This window comes from Rhinoraja longicauda, chromosome 28 (genome assembly GCF_053455715.1).
Source record: "Rhinoraja longicauda isolate Sanriku21f chromosome 28, sRhiLon1.1, whole genome shotgun sequence".
Classification (NCBI taxonomy): domain Eukaryota; kingdom Metazoa; phylum Chordata; class Chondrichthyes; order Rajiformes; family Arhynchobatidae; genus Rhinoraja; species Rhinoraja longicauda.
Window position 1 is genome coordinate 18,235,259 of NC_135980.1, and position 18,724 is coordinate 18,253,982.

General features: G+C 46.6%; 1 protein-coding gene across 1 annotated transcript in view; it reads right to left on the reverse strand.

Moving 5' to 3' along the window:
* Positions 1-523: 523 nt before the first annotated feature.
* The window catches only part of slc25a42 (solute carrier family 25 member 42), a 33,362-nt gene continuing 15,161 nt past the window's right edge, over positions 524-18,724 (reverse strand). Inside the window, exons 3-8 of the mRNA XM_078423732.1 lie at positions 16,035-16,146; positions 15,379-15,404; positions 9,728-9,894; positions 7,586-7,702; positions 6,160-6,311; positions 524-3,054 (exon numbers count right to left, since the gene is read on the reverse strand). Of these exons, the coding sequence (XP_078279858.1) occupies positions 2,735-3,054; positions 6,160-6,311; positions 7,586-7,702; positions 9,728-9,894; positions 15,379-15,404; positions 16,035-16,146 (894 nt within the window). The 3' untranslated portion in view covers positions 524-2,734. The remainder of the gene's footprint in view (positions 3,055-6,159; positions 6,312-7,585; positions 7,703-9,727; positions 9,895-15,378; positions 15,405-16,034; positions 16,147-18,724) is intronic.

Sequence of the window (18,724 nt, forward strand, 5' to 3'; positions counted from 1 at the left end):
TATTGTCTATTGTCGGACCGCGGTGCCCATCAACCCTCAGAAGGTTTTACCTGTAAGGAGAGGTGGGACAAACCTGGATTGTTTACTCTAGAATGTCGTAGACTGAAAGGAGACATGATAGAAGAATATTAAATTATGAGAGACATCGATAGGGTAGACAGTCAGAACCTTTCTTGCAGAGTGGAAATGTCAAAGCCTAGAAGGCATAGCTTTAAAGTGAGATGAGCAGAGTTATTTGGGGCAAGTTTTTTTTACAGTGAGAATGGTGGGTGCCTGGAATGTGCTGCCAGGGGTGGTGGTGGAGGCAGATATGATAGTGGTGTTTAAGAGGCTTTTAGATAGGCACATGGAAATGTAGGGAATGGAGAGGGATATGGATCATGTGCAGGCAGAGGAGAGCAGTTTAGCTTGGCATCATGTTTGGCACAGACACTGGGCTGAAGGGCCTGTTCCTGTGCTGTACTGTTCTATGTTTCTTGGTATTTTTAAACAAAAGCAAGATTTTCTTTTATTTAAATAATTTTATTTTGTATTAACAAAAATCATTCAAACAGTTGCATACAGTTTAACACTTTGAATTGAAGCCACTTCTGGGAAGGCAAATCCCCGACTTCTCAGCCTCCAAACCTCCCAGAAGATATTGCACTCAAAACCAGCTGATGGGCGGTAACCACCATGATATCGTGGAACAGTAGCACTGCTCCACACAGCCAGCTCCCACAAACAGCTACGAGATCAAGGGCGGGTTCAAAGTCACAGTGCGAGAGGCTGAATGATGGACATTGATCACAACATACAGCACCTCTTCCCCTCAGAGAGCAGCCACACCTGTAATGTTTCCCACCGTTGGGCACCCCTTGAGTACCAGCCTGGATTACTCTGCTCTGGATCCTTGAGTCACTGAGTTACTGAAGCACGACTGACACCACCTTCCACTGCCCGGTCTTACCATTACTCTGATAAGGGAGAAAGTTCCCTCTGACAGCTCTCATTCCTGTCGTATCATTAAGGTCTTTTGAGATGTGGTCCGTTCTACACAGAAAACAGTTTACTCAAATTAGCTCCCCAACAAAGCATTAGCCGTAACCCAGTGTGACCTCAGTGAATGTAGTTGGTTCAAGCCAACAAGGGAGGGAGTGCTGCCCTGTCAGAGGTGCTGTCTTTTGGTGAAGACTTTAAACTGTATCCCCACATTCCCTCGCAGAATCCAGGCCATTATCTATCCCTTCACATTGCTGCCTGTGTGCAAGCTTCATACATTACAATGGCACAGAGGTACATGACTGGTTATAAAGGACTTTGGGATGTCTCGAGCAGTGAGTGGCACATGTAAACACGGAACAGAAGGAGGAGTTACTGAGAACAGGAACTCAGGAGTCATTGACCTCCAGAAGAGGCCCATCAGGCATTGAGCAGCAGCTTGCCCCCAACAGCAGTACCTTCACGTGACCCGACTCCTCCGCCCACGCCTGGTGACATCCCCATTGCTCCGCACAGCAATAGTTACCAGGTCCTCTTGATATGCAGCTCCACTGCTGGCTGATGAGAAGCATTGGAGTCCACCCTGTTTCCCGACACAGCCACCTGAAGGCACATTCCAGCCACAGACACTAATCTGGCAGCAGCAGGCCTGATGACCAGCCCAGCCCAGCACGCTCAGGACAGCTGCTGAGTCACGAGGTGGCCGTTACCAAAGTGAAGATGCCAAAGATTCCTTAAAATGTCAACAGCTCCTGAAACTTAGTGTTCTACACAAGGTCAGGTCAAGAGCTTGACAAAAAGCCCTTACCAAATACCAAATGTTATTAGTGCAATTTCTTACAAAATCTTTCAACCAAGAGAGGCAAATGTTTGGCAACAATAAATGTTTTATCACAAGTGGGAGAACGGAGTAAGAGGCAATTACTGGCTGCTTGTACGGATTGAAGTAAAAGTCCAAAATGGAAAGGTTCAGGTCAGCCACCACATCGACCACTTCAGGAGAGAACTTTGTCCAGTTCACAGTGCAGTCGGGCAGTATGTAAGTAGTTTGTAAAACTAAAATAAATTACTTTAAAACCAAAATAAAGATCAGCTGGAGAACTGCACCCTGGCATCAGTCCACTCCTGCAATGGGAACCTGCAAACCCTTCACTTGAATGCCTCACCCTAATCAATCCAGGCCCCTCTGAAGGCATCGAGTGCGCCACTGGGATACAGCAGTAGAGGTATTAGTCCTCAGGAGCTGGTTCGAGACCGAGGGCCGTGGCTGGTGCGATTCTCCCACTCAGCCCGACAAACAGCGGCCATCCCTCTCCTCCCCAGTCCTCACCCTCCTGCAAAACTAAGTTGCTGGTTGGCGACAAACCTGTGTGCAAAACTCCAAGCCGCCCCTCCCTTCACAGCTGGGCTAGCAGGGGAGCCACTCCCTGTCACTCAGAGCTGCCGGGAAGTCGTGCGGGGAGCGATCAGCATTCCAGTATTATTTTAACTCATTACAACTTTAAATTGAAAAGCTGGCAACCGAGAGCCTCAACAAAGATCAATACTAAATCAGGTTATGTGATTGTGCTCGGAGGAATGTGCTACAAGAGCTATCAGTACCACCGACCTCCGTAGCACAGCACACTGTAAATCCAGTTGATAAATACCGGTCCAGTCATTGTCAATTCCCACCCTGGACACTGTAGTGTACACGTGCGGATGTTGATCCAGTTCTCGGGTTCCTGAGGCCTTGGCCTTCCCATTACTACCTCTACAAGGTGTGGTGCTCCTGATATTTGCGGAGCAGGATCTGCATGAGGTCGAAGGTGGTAAAGCTGGTGCCCACAGCAATGGGGCCCTTGACCCAGTTCATGCTGAGGCCTTTGTACAGGCCACCGATCAGACCACCCTCCTTCACAATGTGCTTCATGGTCTCCACAATGCCGCCTTTCATGTGGCTCTTCACACCCGCTGTCTGCATCCGCCGCCGCACTACGTCCAGCGGGTAGGAGGCTGACTGACCGATCAAGCCAGCACAGGCTCCGAACAACAGCCGCTCATGGGGGTACGGGTGCAGCCTCTCTGTGTACTCTGAAAGCAAGTGTGATAAAGAGTGGCACAGTGGGTTAATGCTCCAAAACACCATAGAGTCATCAAACATGGAAACAGGCCCTTTGGCCCAACTTACCCATGCTGACCACAATGCCCCTCTACATTAGTCCCACCTGCCCGTGTTTGGCCCATATCCCTCTAAACCTTCCCTATCCATGTGCCTGAGCAAATGTCTTTTTAATGATGTTATAGAACCTGCCTCAACTACTTCCTCTGGCAGCTCATTTCATGTACCCACCACCCTCTGTGTGGTAAATATGTGACAGTGTGTCCCATTTACTCCCCACTCCTGGGGCAGTGTGTTCCAGGTATTCGCCACTCCCTGGGGCAGTGTGTTCCAGGTATTCGCCACTCCCCGGGGCAGTGTGTTCCAGGTATTCGCCACTCCCTGGGGCAGTGTGTTCCAGGTATTCGCCACTCCCCGGGGCAGTGTGTTCCAGGTATTCGCCACTCCCTGGGGCAGTGTGTTCCAGGTATTCGCCAATCCCCGGGGCAGTGTGTTCCAGGTATTCGCCAATCCCCGGGGCAGTGTGTTCCAGGTATTCGCCACTCCCCGGGGCAGTGTGTTCCAGGTATTCGCCACTCCCTGGGGCAGGTGTCCCATTTACTCTCCACTCCCTGGGGCAGTGTGTTCCAGGCATTCCCCACTCCCTGGGGCAGTGTGTTCCAGGTATTCGCCACTCCCTGGGGCAGGTGTCCCATTTACTCTCCACTCCCTGGGGCAGGTGTCCCAGGTATTCCCCACTCCCTGGGGCAGGTGTCCCATTTACTCTCCACTCCCTGGGGCAGTGTGTTCCAGGTATTCGCCACTCCCTGGGGCAGTGTGTTCCAGGTATTCGCCAATCCCCGGGGCAGTGTGTTCCAGGTATTCGCCACTCCCCGGGGCAGTGTGTTCCAGGTATTCGCCACTCCCTGGGGCAGGTGTCCCATTTACTCTCCACTCCCTGGGGCAGTGTGTTCCAGGTATTCACCACTTTCTGGGGCAGTGTGTTCCAGGCATTCCCCACTCCCTGGGGCAGTGTGTTCCAGGTATTCGCCACTCCCTGGGGCAGGTGTCCCATTTACTCTCCACTCCCTGGGGCAGTGTGTTCCAGGTATTCCCCACTCCCTGGGGCAGGTGTCCCATTTACTCTCCACTCCCTGGGGCCATGTGTTCCAGGTATTCGCCACTCCCTGGGGCAGTGTGTTCCAGGTATTCGCCACTCCCCGGGGCAGGTGTCCCGTTTACTCCCCACTCCCTGGGGCAGGTGTCCCGTTTACTCCCCACTCCCTGGGGCAGTGTGTTCCAGGTATTCGCCACTCCCTGGGGCCATGTGTCCCATTTACTCCCCACTCCCTGGGGCAGTGTGTTCCAGTTATTCCCCATTCCCCGGGGCAGGTGTCCCATTTACTCCCCACTCCCTGGGGCAGTGTGTCCCATTTACTCCCCACTCCCTGGGGCAGTGTGTCCCATTTACTCCCCACTCCCTGGGGCAGTGTGTTCCAGGTATTCACCACTCTCTGGGGCCATGTGTTCCAGGTACTCTCTACTCTCTGGGTGAAAAGTATCTCCCCCACTCAGATCCCTTCTGGATTGCTTCCTCCTTACCCTAAACCCAGATACCCTAAGATTTATCCACCTCTGATATGGGGAAAAGTTTCTTGCAGTCTACCTTAATTTTTATATACAGACCCAGGGAGAACAGACTCAGCCTCTCCAGTCTCTCCTCATAACTGAAACACTCCATCCCATGCAACATCCTGGTGTAAATCAGCTGAGTTACTCCAGCGCTTTGTTTCTTCTTTTATAAACCAGCTTTTGCAGTTCCTTGTTTCAATGTCCAAGTGAATCTCCTCTGCAGCCTCTCCAGTGCATCACATCTGTCGTGCAGGGTGGTGACCCGAACTGCATGCAATACTCCAGGTGAGAACTGAACAAGGTTTTATAAAGCCGGAGCATAACCTCTTTACTTTTGTATTCAATGCTCCAAATTACGATGGCCTGCATCCATCTGCCTCACTAACCATGTGGGCTCTAGTGCGTTGTCAACTTCTTCCGGGTCTTTGACGTACTCCGAGGTCTCTCTGCCCCTCACTGCTCCAACACCCTGCCATTCATGGTGTCTGTTTCAGCCTCATTAGCGCTCCATTGCTGCCACCATGAAATATTTATAGAAGCTTCTGCCATTATTTATTTCCCATCGTATTTTATAATCTAACTTCCCAATCTATCTTGGCCAGCTCATCCCGTCTGCTAAATGCTTTAAGCATGTGTTTTTGGTTTGTCACAGTAAATGGAATTCTATATTTCGATTAGGATTACCCCTTACGACCCAATGCCATAAAATTACAAATGATTCCTCTCTCAGTACACTCAGCCACATCTAAAGTAGCCTCTACCCTGGTTAGATTCACAACTTAGTTCCAGTGAACTGCAGATGTTTATTGTTAAATTAGCATGCATGGGATATGGATGTCACTGGCTCCCTGGTCCTTCACCAATCCCTGGAACATCTGGTTAGCTGGGATGCCTACGTCAGTCTCCTGTTTATTGACTCGAGCTCTATCTCCCAACCAAACTCATCTCCACACCCTTTGACCTGGGAGTCCGCCCTCCCCTCTGCAACTGCATCCTTGACTTTCTGACCTGCAGACCATAATCAGTGAGGATAGACAACAACGGAGATGAGGAAGAACTTTTTCAGTCAGAGAGTGGTGAAGGTGTGGAATTCTCTGCCTCAGAAGGCAGTGGAGGCCAGTTCGTTGGATGCTTTCAAGAGAGAGCTGGATAGAGCTCTTAAGGATAGCGGAGTGAGGGGGTATGGGGAGAAGGCAGGAACGGGGTACTGATTGAGAGTGATCAGCCATGATCGCATTGAATGGCGGTGCTGGCTCGAAGGGCTGAATGGCCTACTCCTGCACCTATTGTCTATTATCTCGTCCACAATAATCTTCAACACCAGTGCCCAGCAAGGATGCACATTCAGACCATTACTATATTCACTATACTCATGACTGCGGCCAAATTCTACTCCAACTCCATCATCAGGGCTCTGAACTCAAAGCCATTCCCAAAGCCCAAGGTCTCACAAGCTGCTGCCTTACCTGCATGTAATTTCTTGCATGTCTCATAAGTGAAGAAGCTGAGACCAGAATAAGGAATGACTCCAAGGATGGTTGGTGTAAAGCCGCTGTACAAGGTCTTCACTCCTTCTTCTCGTTTTATCCGGATGAAAACATGCAAAATGTTACAATACCTGTGGGTACAAGTCACAGACACAACATAGTTCCAGCAGGAAGCCACGATCAGTTGATAACCAAGAACTGTTTCTTGGCGCACAAGAACGGACTCCAAAGACAGTTCAAACGATATTGGCAAAACAAAACCAGATGTGGCGTGTGCAAATATGCTGCTCACACGATGTGTGAAAGAGCAAATGTAGATACAATAAAAACTTTCAAGTAGACTGTGTGGAAGGTTGACAAAGTATACAGCGAGATATAGATCTGTTTTGCAGAAAATGGGCAGATGGAGTTTAAACCAAGCTAGTGTGGTATGGCACTTCAAGAAGTCAAATCTAAGGGGAAAGTATACAGCATAGAGTAATAAAGAAGGCATATGGTATACTGCCTTCTTTGGTCAGGGCATTGAGCGTAAGTGTCAGGAAGTCATGATGCAGCTTTGGTTCGGCTGCATTTGGTATATTGTGTGCATTTCTAATTGCCCCATTACAGGAAGGATGTGGACACTTTGGAGACAGCAAAAGAGGTTTACCAATAGTGGATATGAGGTTTTAGACAGGCCCATGGATATAGATGGAATGGAGGGAGATGGATCATGTTCAGGCAGACGAGATTAGTTTAACCTGGCATCATGTTCGACATGGACACTGTGGGCGAAAGGGCCTGTTTCTGTGCTCTACTCTTGTATGCAAACACAACATGAAAGCACTTTGAGGGCTGTCGGAAAAGAGCAGGAAGGCATTTAATGCAATTATTGCACAGGCATCACGTAGTGCTGTACTTAACCCACTGGTTAACTGAGTAATTAAAACTGCCATGTATGAACACACACCAAGTGCACCTTGTAAATTTCCCCGGTGTGGGACGAATAAAGGAATATATTATTGCAGCCTGATTTAGGTGGAGCCATGGCAGGGAGCAGTAGAACGGGCATCCTGTCATTCCGAATGCTTGGCCACAAGAGATGGGAATGTGAGGGGCAGGTTGAGAAGGTAGATCATGATCACAGAGACAGGGAGGGGGTTGAATGTGGAGAAGCTGACTTTCTGCTGGCTGGTTAGCACGCAACAAAAGCTTTTCACTGTACACGTGACAATAAACCAAACTGAACTGAGAAATCGGCGAAAGAGAATGTGACTGTTTAATGCGGTTGTTGTGGGGAACAGGGGGCACGGTGAGTGATCAAGGCTCGGTGCGAGTCGGTGCGTGGTGGATGCGCTCAGGTTTGTGATAGTGTGAGGGTTTGCTGGGCAGCTGCAGCTCACAAAGTTATTCACTGACTACTCACATCTCCTTGGGGGTGATAGCCATTCGTGCTCTCACCAGGTCCAGTGGGTAGGTTAGTGTGGTGGCAGTAGTACCTGCCATTGCACCCGCCAGCAACCGTGGTAAAGGAGGGAGCGGCCTGGCACAGAGCAAAGGGATAAATAGAAACTCAATGTTCTGTCACAGCCGTCGAGGATCACATAACTCTAAAATGGCATTGAGACAATTATAAGCTCTACACTCTTTCCTTCTACATATCAGGTAGTGTCACAGATGACCTACAAAATCTGGCACAATGAAACAACTCTGGAAATTCTCTCCAAACTGAGGGAACATTTCAAAGTAATTCAGGAGCAGAGTTTGAAGGATAACCCAAGTCTTCTCACTGGAGGTGCTACTCCACAGTTACGGAGGGAAGGATTTGTACTACTGGGCATCCAATGGGTTTACATTTCTCATTCCCACACAAGTCCCTGACTTGCAGATGGAGGTTACTAAGTACAGATGCCATATCTGTCACTCCACCCTGTCGCTAAACTCTATGTGGAGTCCAACAGCAACACATGGGCTTGCACCAAATCTGCCCGACAATGCTACATAGGCAGACGGGCAGCGTTTTGGAAACTACACACCCCAATGATGATTCCCAGCCCAAGGAAAGTGCTTTTGTTATTATTTTACTGCAGTACAAACATTCCTTACTTTGTAAATGTTTCCTCATTACAGCTTTTTTAGTCTTGGATAAAAACAACACTACAGGCCATTGGTCACAGCTCCACCATAGATTTCCCTGTGTTATGGAGTCAGAGACAGATACAGCACGGAAACAGGCTCAATGGCCCACTAAGTGCCCTCTGACTGTCAACCAGTCACAGTGGCGTAGCTGGTAGAGCTGCTGCCTCATTGCGCCAGAGACCTGGTTTGATCCTGACCTCGGGTGCTGTCTGCGCAGAATTTGCACGTTCTCCCCGTGACCGTGTAGCTTTTTCTGGGTGCTCCAATTTCCTCCCACATCCCAAAGACGTATGGGTTTGTTGGTTAATTGGCCTCTGTAAATTGTCATCGATGGATTCAAAGACAGGCTCACTCCCAAACTCAAAGGCTGGTAGTCCATATCCAAGGGAATGTTGCACAGGTCCTTTCTGTTGGATAGAGACTGTGCTGCTGTCTGTGGGAGGGGTAAAACTGTATTGGAGAGGGCTGTGGAAGGGAGGCATCGATGAGCTGAAGAGCTACTGTCTTGTGAAACGCAGCTCTTCCAGACGTACACTTGAGCCCGGTCACACTTATGGTGGCTACATCTCACACACTTTGAACGTGCAGTAGGAATCTCCACTGACATGATTACATTGGATGTTGAGGCTGGAGTCAAACTTTGAATTGGGAAGCAGAATCAGATTGCTCCCCACTGTCACCAAGTGGCCAAGATCAGTACTGCAATGCGATAACTGACAGATGCAGCGGTTTTAAAGTTGAGCACAAATCAGCTCCAAAAACTAATGAAGGAAGAATTATGGATGGGGAGTGTAAAAACAAGGAACTGCAGATGCTGGTTTACAAAAGAAACACAAAGTGCTGGAGTAACTCAGCGGGAGAGGCAGCATCTCTAGAAAACATGGAGGGGTGATGTTTTGTGCTGGGACCCTTCTTCAAACGATATCCCTTACCCTTCGTCTGAAGAAATGTCCTAACTCTAAACATCACCACATAAATCCTCCCGCATTCCAAAGACATACAGGTTTGTTGGCTAATTATCTTTGGTAAAAATTGTAAACTGGCCCTAGTGTGTAGGATAGTGCTGGTATATAGGGTGTCCCTGGTCAGCACAGACTCGGTGAGCCAAAGGGCCTGTTTCCGTACTGTATCTCTAGAGGTCTAAAAGAATCTAAAGACACAAAATGCTGGAGTAACAGCAGTTCAGGCAGCATCTCTGGAGAGCATAGATAGGTGACGTTTTGGGTTGAGCCCCTTCTTCAGACCTGGAACATTCTAAATATCTTCCACCATTAACCCCAGACAGGACAACAGAATTCAGACGGTATATGGGAAAGGGCAGGCAGGCAGTGTGACTGAACGGCAGCTCCAACCACAGGGGGAGTGGGCAGAAGGGTACAAGCGATCGCCTGATGAAGACCTCCCAGTGACAGCCCAGCCCTGTACTGACCTTCCTTGGGTTCCGTAGTAGGCTCCTAGAGCGTGTTTGTATTGTTCGTGAGAGCAGAACTGAATGGCAGCGTAAGGGATGACGCGGACCATGGTGGCAGAGTTTCCTCGCCACAGGCTGAAGAAACCGTCTTGCCTGTACGTATTGTAAATTAGCTTCACAACCTCCTGTGGCAAACAGCAAGAACAACAGTTACTCTCTGATATGCAGGAAGAGGGAGGTAGGTTATGGGTGGGGGGGGGCACTAGTTTTGGGTTTTGGGGTTCAGTCAGTGGTAGTTATCTCATCGGAAGGGGAGTGGTGGGAGGGGGGGGAAATAGGTAGTTCATCAGTCAGAGGGGGGAGATGGAGACGCTGTCAGGGAGGCGGACAGTCGGGGAAGGCAGCAGGTGGTACGTGGAGGTGAGCCTGGAAGAAGCCATTTTAAATTATTTTTACCAACCATGAAAAATTACAGAGACCCTGGAAAACCAGAGGGTGGGTGCAGTAAGGGTGGGTCCAAGAAGGGAGGGTCCATGAGAGGTGGGTGAGGGGAACTGTAAGAGAGAAGGTGGGGATGCTCAGGAAGGAGAGCACCAAGTTGGGTTGCCTTGTCCTACCTTTACTTACTCAACCTGCCTACTACCCTCCCACGTAGATCACCACTGCAACTTCCACTTTAGCACCCTGAGAGACATAGTTCACAAAGACAGATTAAGCTGATGTGGGAACAATTCTTTAAAGGCTGCCGAGCTGATGTCACTGTGGCTGGCATTCTAGCAGCAGCCACACTCATTTGCTCAGGGTCTGAGACTTTCACTGAAAAGTCAGTTCACATTACTTTTGTTTATTTCTAGAGTCAGAACCGTACAGTACATAAACAGGCCCTTTGGCCCAACTTGTTCATGCCTACCGAGACGCTAGACTCTATTTGCCCCATTTATCTCTTCCTGCTAATTACCCAGTTCTTTGTCGATGCCAATTATCAGTAACACCATATGATGCTGTCCTGACAAAACCTCTTGCATGGTCCTTGTCAAACATCTTTAGAAAATCCAAATCTATTACACCTACCTGTTCTCCTCTCTTCATTCTTTCTGATACTTCCTCAAACAAATCCTCATAAATGGCATCCAGGTCAACATAGGCAAGTTTGGCCAAAGGGCCTGTTTCTATGCTGTATGACTCTATGAATTTAATTGTTCAGCAACAGATATGCTGAATGATAAGAGTGGGTCAGAGACCCGAGCCACCAACTCCTGTTCCTATTCTGGTTTTTTTTTCTACAAGCTGTCACAAACGCTTGGTACCAAGGTACACGTTGAAAGAATAGCCAAGTTCGGAGTGCAGACTCATCAGGAAATGGCAGTCACATCACCAGTACACCACCGAGCAAGTACCAAGGCTGTGCTGTGTTCCCACAGCTGCCATCTTGCACTAAATGCTGTACCCTTTAACATTTATCTGTAAATTGGGGATGGCTTGTAATCATGTACAGTCTTTTAGACACAACAAAAGCTTTTCACTGTACCTTGGTACATGTGACAATAATAAACTAAACTAAATTGTTCAATGAGATGCTAAACCAAAGCCCCATCGTCTCTCTCGGATGAACATAGAAGACCTAATAATGCAGTGAACATTCACGCTTGTTTTGACAAGTGGCATATAACATGTACAGCCACAGTTCCAATAGCCATCTCCAACAAGGACGTCCAAAATGATGCATTATTACCATTGCTAATCCCTCTCTCCATCCGCCACATAATCAAACGTCACCAGTAAACTGAAACCTAACTGGATCAGCTACCTAGACTTTATTTCTACAAGGCAGTTACAGGCTGAGCATTCTCTGGCACCAGCTATAGGTTCACCCAGTCTCATACTATTTTAAGCTTAGTTTAGTTTAAATTTGCAGCGTGCAAACAGGCTCCTTCGGCCCACTGAGTCCAGGCCAACCAGTGATCACCTGTAGACTAGTTCTATCCGACACTGTAGAGACAATTTACAGAAGCCAATTAACCTACAAACCTGCATGTCCTTGGAATGTGAGAGGCAACCAGAACGCCCAGAGAAAACTCACGTAGTCACAGGGAGAACGTGCAAACTCCATACAGACAGCACTCGTAGTCAGGATCGAACCCAGGTCTCTGGTGCTGTAAGGCAGAAACTCTACCACTGCGCCACTGGAAATAAGTTACTAAGTTTGAGTCTAACTTCAGCAACAGGTATGTAGGTTAATTGGCTGGGTAAATGTAAAAATTGTCCCTAGTGGGTGTAGGATAGTGTTAATGTACGGGGATCGCTGGGCGGCACGGACTTGGTGGGCCGAAAAGGCCTGTTTCCGGCTGTATATATATGATATGATATGATAACTCCTCAGCCAGCAGCACTGTGGACTGCAGCAGTTTACCACCATTCTGAGGGCAATGGGGGATGAATAATAAATTTGGGCCACCTGACTGAAGTGTCCTTGGTAAATATTCATCCTTCAGTACATCAGCAACAAAACCCTCATCGTATCATTGTTGCTCCTGAGCTCCCTCTGCTGGAAACATACTGTACAATTTACTACAATATACAAGAGCAAGCAGATTTCTCACGCAGTTTATAGCAATAAAACTATTGAAAATTACTCAACAACATAACAGTTAGACCTCTGCCCATAACACCAATCGTTATTCTAATCTACCACCTCTTTTCATCACCTTCCATTGTCATTAACCATTGGCCCAGCACAAACTATGAACACTACAAACTCCAACTTTGAACACTATGAACTGCAACTAAACTCCGAACTACAGACTGCCTGGGTTGCACTAAGGACTTTTTGCTTTGTTTTGTTTTTGCACTATATTGCTTTTTAAAAAAATTTAACTTATTTTTGTTTGCTTATTACATTTCCTATTGAGTACTGTTTTCAAATTTATTGTGCTGCTAGTAACTTTCATTGTTCTTTATCGATACGTATGATAATAAAAAAACTCTCTCTCTCTCACACACATACCACTGGGTAAAATTGACCGAGATGATTCAAGACTTCATGACCTAATTCCTGCCTCTAACATCATCCAGCTTCACCTTGCTTCACCCGGATGCTATGGAAATCCTCATTCATTCACAGCACAGCTCCGCAGACTCCTATCTACAGAAGTTCTCTGACGACTCTGCCATCGTCGGCCTCATCACGGGCAACGAGGACAGGGCGTACAGAGAACAGATCAAGGAGTTTGTGGACTGGTGCCAGCGGAATTGCCTCCGGTTCAATGCGGGGAAAACCAGGGAGAAGGTGGTAGATTTCCATGGGTGCAGCCAGGTCCCTCCGACACCGGTGAACATCCAGGGAATGGACATCGAGAGGATGGATTCTTATAAGTACCTGGGTGTCTACCTCAACAATAAACTGGAATGGACTGAAAACACCAATGCGCTATACAGAAAGGGCCAGAGCAGACTTTATCTGCTAAGGAGACTCAGGTCCTTTGGAGTGCAGGGAGAACTCCTAAGGACCTTCTGCAGCACGGTGGTGGCATGGCCATTTTCTATGGAGTGGTCTGCTGGAGCAGCAGCATCTCAGCGGCGGAAGGGAAGAGACTCGACGAGCTGGTCAGGAAGGCCAGCTCTGTCCTAGGTTGCCCCCTCGACTCAGTGCAGGTGGTGGGAGAGAGGAGGATGATGGCAAAACTAACATCGCTGCTGGACAACGACTCCCACCCCATGCAGGACACTGTCACTGCACTGAGAAGCTCGTTCAGTGACAGACTCCTTTACCCCAAGTGCGTGAAGGAGAGATATAGGAGGTCCTTCCTTCCCGCTGCTGTGAGACTGCACAACCAGCACTGCTCCCAGCAGATGAGTCAACAATAACAGCTAGAACACACAGAAAACTGATAACAATTTATGTATCTTTTATTTATAATGAATGATCTCTTGCTATCCACTTTGCTGCTGTAACACTGTAAATTTCCCCGGTGTGGGACAAATAAAGGAATATATTATTATTATTATTATTACCTCTAGATTTGAGTAACCAAACTCACACGGCCAGCCAGTCTTGTTCTTTTCTATGGAAGCTTAGTGATACAAAACTATGTTGAACATGTTGCAAGTTGCAACATCCCATTCAATCGTCCTCAATAAGTATGCAAAATTCTCGCACATTTAAAATAGTTTTAGGATATCATTCCGTCCCTTCTCCCCAACTATATCCTCAATACCTGCGTTCCACTAGTTCTAGTTTCGAGTGCCCACAACTGTAATTGCTCTGCCAAAAAAGGTCATGCCTTCAGTTATCTGGGCATAAAACATTGGTACCCCCTCCCGCTCTCCTCATTTAAGAAACCCTTTAAAACCTAATGTTTTGGTTTTAGTTCACCTACCCTAAAATTTCCTGGGGTGGACATCAATCAAAGGCAAAAGTTGCTATCACTTTCCCCATACATTTTCTACGTATTTAATCTGAATTTATTTCCAGCAGCCTTGCACATCATAACTATTTGGTCTCTAAAGACATGCCTTACCACCTCACTTTCTGCCAATTTTCATAAATCTGAGCCCTCTTTCACTACCAACTGCTTTTTCTTATTTATTCTCACTAAAATCATTCATGATTTTGAATATACTACATTTTCCTTATTCTTCTGGGCTCCAAAGTTGAACAATCATATCCTCACTAGCCTTTGCACAGCACCAAACTTCATTGCTCACTTATTTTCAAGTCTGCAGACTCTCCTGATCCCTGCCAACCTTCCTAAAGTGATTCCCACCACAGGGCAATTGTCCAACTGAGGGATAACCAGTGTACTATAAAAGTTTGAAGTAAAAACAAAAAAGTGGAAATACCCAGCAGGTCAGACCACATCTGTGAGTGAAGGGAAGTTAAGGTTTCAGTTTTCTCTTCCCACAGACATTGCCTGGCCTGCTGATTATTTACAGCATTTTCTGTTTTTACTTCAGATTTCTAGCATCTGCAATTTTTAAATTTTCATTTGTAAATGTTATAATTCTATTCATGTTTCTAAAAGCATATCAAACGTGTATACTGCCAGATATCCATTTTTGGAAGGATACGGTTTGTAAACAAATTTCTAGTCAAAGAATCAGACATCACAGAAACAAAGTTCCAGGCCACTCTATACCTGAATCCGCCCTGAACGAGTCCCATTCCCATCATTTGGTTTTCTGTTCCCAGGCATTTCAAGTGTTCAAATAGCTACTACTAAAATGTTGGGGGAAGTTCCTGCCTTCAGTAACTCCTCGGGTAGCAACCACCCCAGGATTCAACTACACTTTGGATTTTTTTTAAATCTTCCCCTCTAAAATTCCTACCTCTCACCTGAAACCTGTGTCCTCAGGAAATAGACGCCTCTGCCAAGGATATACGATTCTCACCATTCGTCCAATCTGTGCCCTCACAATTTTGTACACCTCAATGATATGCATCATATTACACTACTGAGAAAGAGGTGTGTCACTGTATGGCCACAAGGCCAAATGGCTGCATCATCAGTTGCTCCAGGACTGATTCTGTCAATGGAGGACTTACAAGAAGCCACAGGAAACAACTGTCTCTCCTATGTTTTAAAGCAAGATGATTTTATATGTAACAAAATAAACAAAGCAATGGGTGAAGTGAAGAAAACAGAGAGAGAAGGAATAGAAGATACTCTCACCTTAGCCGAGAACTTGGTTGAAGATACTGTGACGAGGGAAAAGAAAACAGTTAGTCATAATAAAATGGCAACAATCCTAAATACGCACGCGGATACACAAACAAACTAGAGACAGATAGCATGAACCAAACCATCCACTTTAATTCCAATCACCCTCATGCAAGGTGCCGATCAAGGGCCACATTTCCCATTTATTCCCATTCCCCAAGTCAGTTGTCCGCTGATTAAGCAGTGAGTTAAAGGTGGGTTTTATAGACCCACCTCACGGACTGGTCTCTGAATCATTACTCACAAGGGTGGGAAAGGGGGCTCAGGTGGGAAGGATAGTTGAAGAGGAAGGAAGGACATAGACACACAGGCAGGACTTGACCAGGATAATAATTTCCCAGCACAGATGCCCTTAGTACAGCCTTTGCCCCAAATTACACGCACCTCCCTGCAACCACCTTTGGGTTTGGATCTCGCAACCACAACAGGCAGTGATAATTTGCACGACCACAAAGCTCAGACACTTCCCAACCTTAACACAAGGTTGTGCCTCACTTGCCACACCTGCAAGCTCGCATTCTGGCCATCACATCAGGCCAGCCTGCAGCATTTTCTTTGATCAAAGCACACAGAGAGGCAACCATTTCCGACGTGGCAGGCTCCCCTACCTTGAAATATTATTTTGGTTCTGTCCAGCGGTGCCACTGTTGTCTTTGCCACAGCGCCAGCAATTGCCCCAGAGATGAGAGAATTAATGATGTGCTGCTTCCCTCTCACGTCCTGGCAAAGTCAGAGCAAAAGGAACATCAGGACAGCAACATCCAGTCTCCTATTGACTTTATTCAAAAATGTTGTATCAACAAGGCAAAAATTGAAGCAATTTTACTTTACGCACTAAGCATACGGCACAAGTCAGAGGGTGGTGGGTATATGGAACAAGCTGCCAGAGAAAATAGTTGAGGCAGATACTGTAACAACATTTAAAAGACACTTAACAGATACATAGATTGGAAAGGCTCAGAGGGATAAGGGCCAAATGGGAGTCATTAAATGGGGCATCTTGGTCACCATGGAGGAATTGGGTCAAAGGGCCTGTTTCCGTGCTGTATGACTGCATGACTCTCTGGCTCCAAGTCACCCACACAGGTGAAATACAGTGAAGCAATCCGAGTCCCAAATACTCAGGACAAGAACAGCACAGGTTCTGATTAGCCTGCAGCTCCTGACCTTTGGCCTCCCAAAGTGGAAATGGGTGGGTTGGTCAGGATATCTCGTTAGTCTGTTCCTCAGCCTAGCCTCACTGGCCATTCACAGATCCAGGTACGAGTCTATCAGGAGGTCTGTCCATGTTGACTGCCTGATATTCACATGTTCTCCTCTTGCCAGCTGTCCTGAATAGGGAACAAGAAGTGTCTGCTGGCTTGGTGGAAGTCTTCTGGGAATCAGGGGGGCTGGGGTGTATCACATGAAGACTCCATAGTTATTTTGAAACCATAAAACAGTTTTAACATAGAACAGTACAACACAGGAACAATAAAACATGTGGCAACCATGATGCCAAATTAAACTAATCCCTTCTGCGTGCACGTGATCCATACCCCTCCATTCTCTGCATATTTATGTGTGTTTGGAAGTTCCACTCTGTATTGTACCAACTCTGTGGTGTTGGGTGGGATGCTATAGTCATCATCCCATCCAACAACACAGGACTGATATAATAGAGTTAAACTTCAAAAACACTGACCCAGAAGATCAAGTGATGTGGGCATTCAGTTACCAAAAGATATCAAGTTGAATAAGACCCACCTAAAAATAAACTTTTATAGTTTACAATACCAAGAGTAGAAGAAAATAAAAGCTGTTGTTTAAATGAAATCGTAGCTGGTGTGTATAAAGTTCAGAGCGTCACAGAAAGGACATCAATCCAACGCATGATTTTGTTGCAAATCCACACCACTAGCATAATAAAATGCCAATATTGTTAGATTTGAGGGAAATTTTGATCTACAAAAAGCATGTAATAAATAAGCAGGCATATTCTGTTTTTAAGTGGCATTGCCCAAGGATAAATTAGCTAAAACTCTGAAAGTAATGTATTCCTCAGAATTTTTTTGAAGTTCCCTGGAGCTATGTTTGACTTTGGTTTATGATCTCATTCAGAAAACATCAAACCCAAGAACGCTGTGGTACCTTGTTTCTGCAATGAAATGTTAGCCCAGATCATTCACATGTGCAAAATACAAAGTGCTGGAGGAAAGTGCGGGTCAGGCTGCACCTGTGAAGGGAATAGACAGGCAATGTTTTGGGTCAGGACCCTTCTTCAGACAGATCGTGTCTGAACTTGGCTTTGAATCTGTGACCCTCTGAAGCAGAGCTAACACTGAGCAATACCCTACCATAAGAGGCTTGTGGTTAAAAGACCCCGACTGAGGGGGAAATGGCTGCATGTGCATTTAGAATAGAGGCACTAATCATTTACTTTTAGAGAGATTTAAGGCTGAAATGCAGAGCCAGCGTTAGGATTTGAGGCAGAGATCATGTTTTGCATGAGAACAGGGTTCAAGGAAAAGGAGATAAGTGCATGACAGAACATGACAGGCAAATGAGATTAGAATTATCTAACAATTATCTACCACTTTGGTGATAAGAATAGGAAGGCAGATTATTATCTGAATGGTGTCAAGTTAGAAAATGGGGACGTACAAAGAGATCTGGGTGTCCTTGTTCATCTGTCACTTAAAGTTAGCATGCAGGTACAGCAGGCAGTGAAGAAAGCTAATGGCATGTTGGCCTTTATGACAAGAGGAGTTGAGTATAGGAGCAAAGAGGTCCTTCTGCAGTTGTACAGGGCCCTATTGAGACCGCACCTGGAGTACTGTGTGCAGTTTTGGTCTCCAAATTTGAGGAAGGACATTCTTGCTATTGAGGGCGTGCAGCATATCTTCACTAGGTTAATTCCCGGAATGGCGGGAATGTCGTATTAAGAGGAATCAAGACCCAGGGCTGAAGATAGAATCCGACATAGTAGGTGTAAGACCAACTAGAATTTTGAGTCTATCATTCACATCTCAGGCCATTGGAATATACTTTCACAGACAAAGTACATTTGAAATCTGGTTACTGATGTAATACGGGAAAAGGTGGCAGCCAACCTGTGCAAAGCAATCACCCACAATCTAGTAACTGCACAATTCAATAAAAAATGGGACAGGGCTCAAGTAATGGTTACAAGCATAAACGTGAAGAAAGAAATACTATTTGTTTCATCAGCCTCCCGTGGCACAGATGCTGCATTTGTTAGGAAACGTGCACAACTTGGTGAGAGGGAGATCGGCAGAGGAATACTTCAATCCACAGT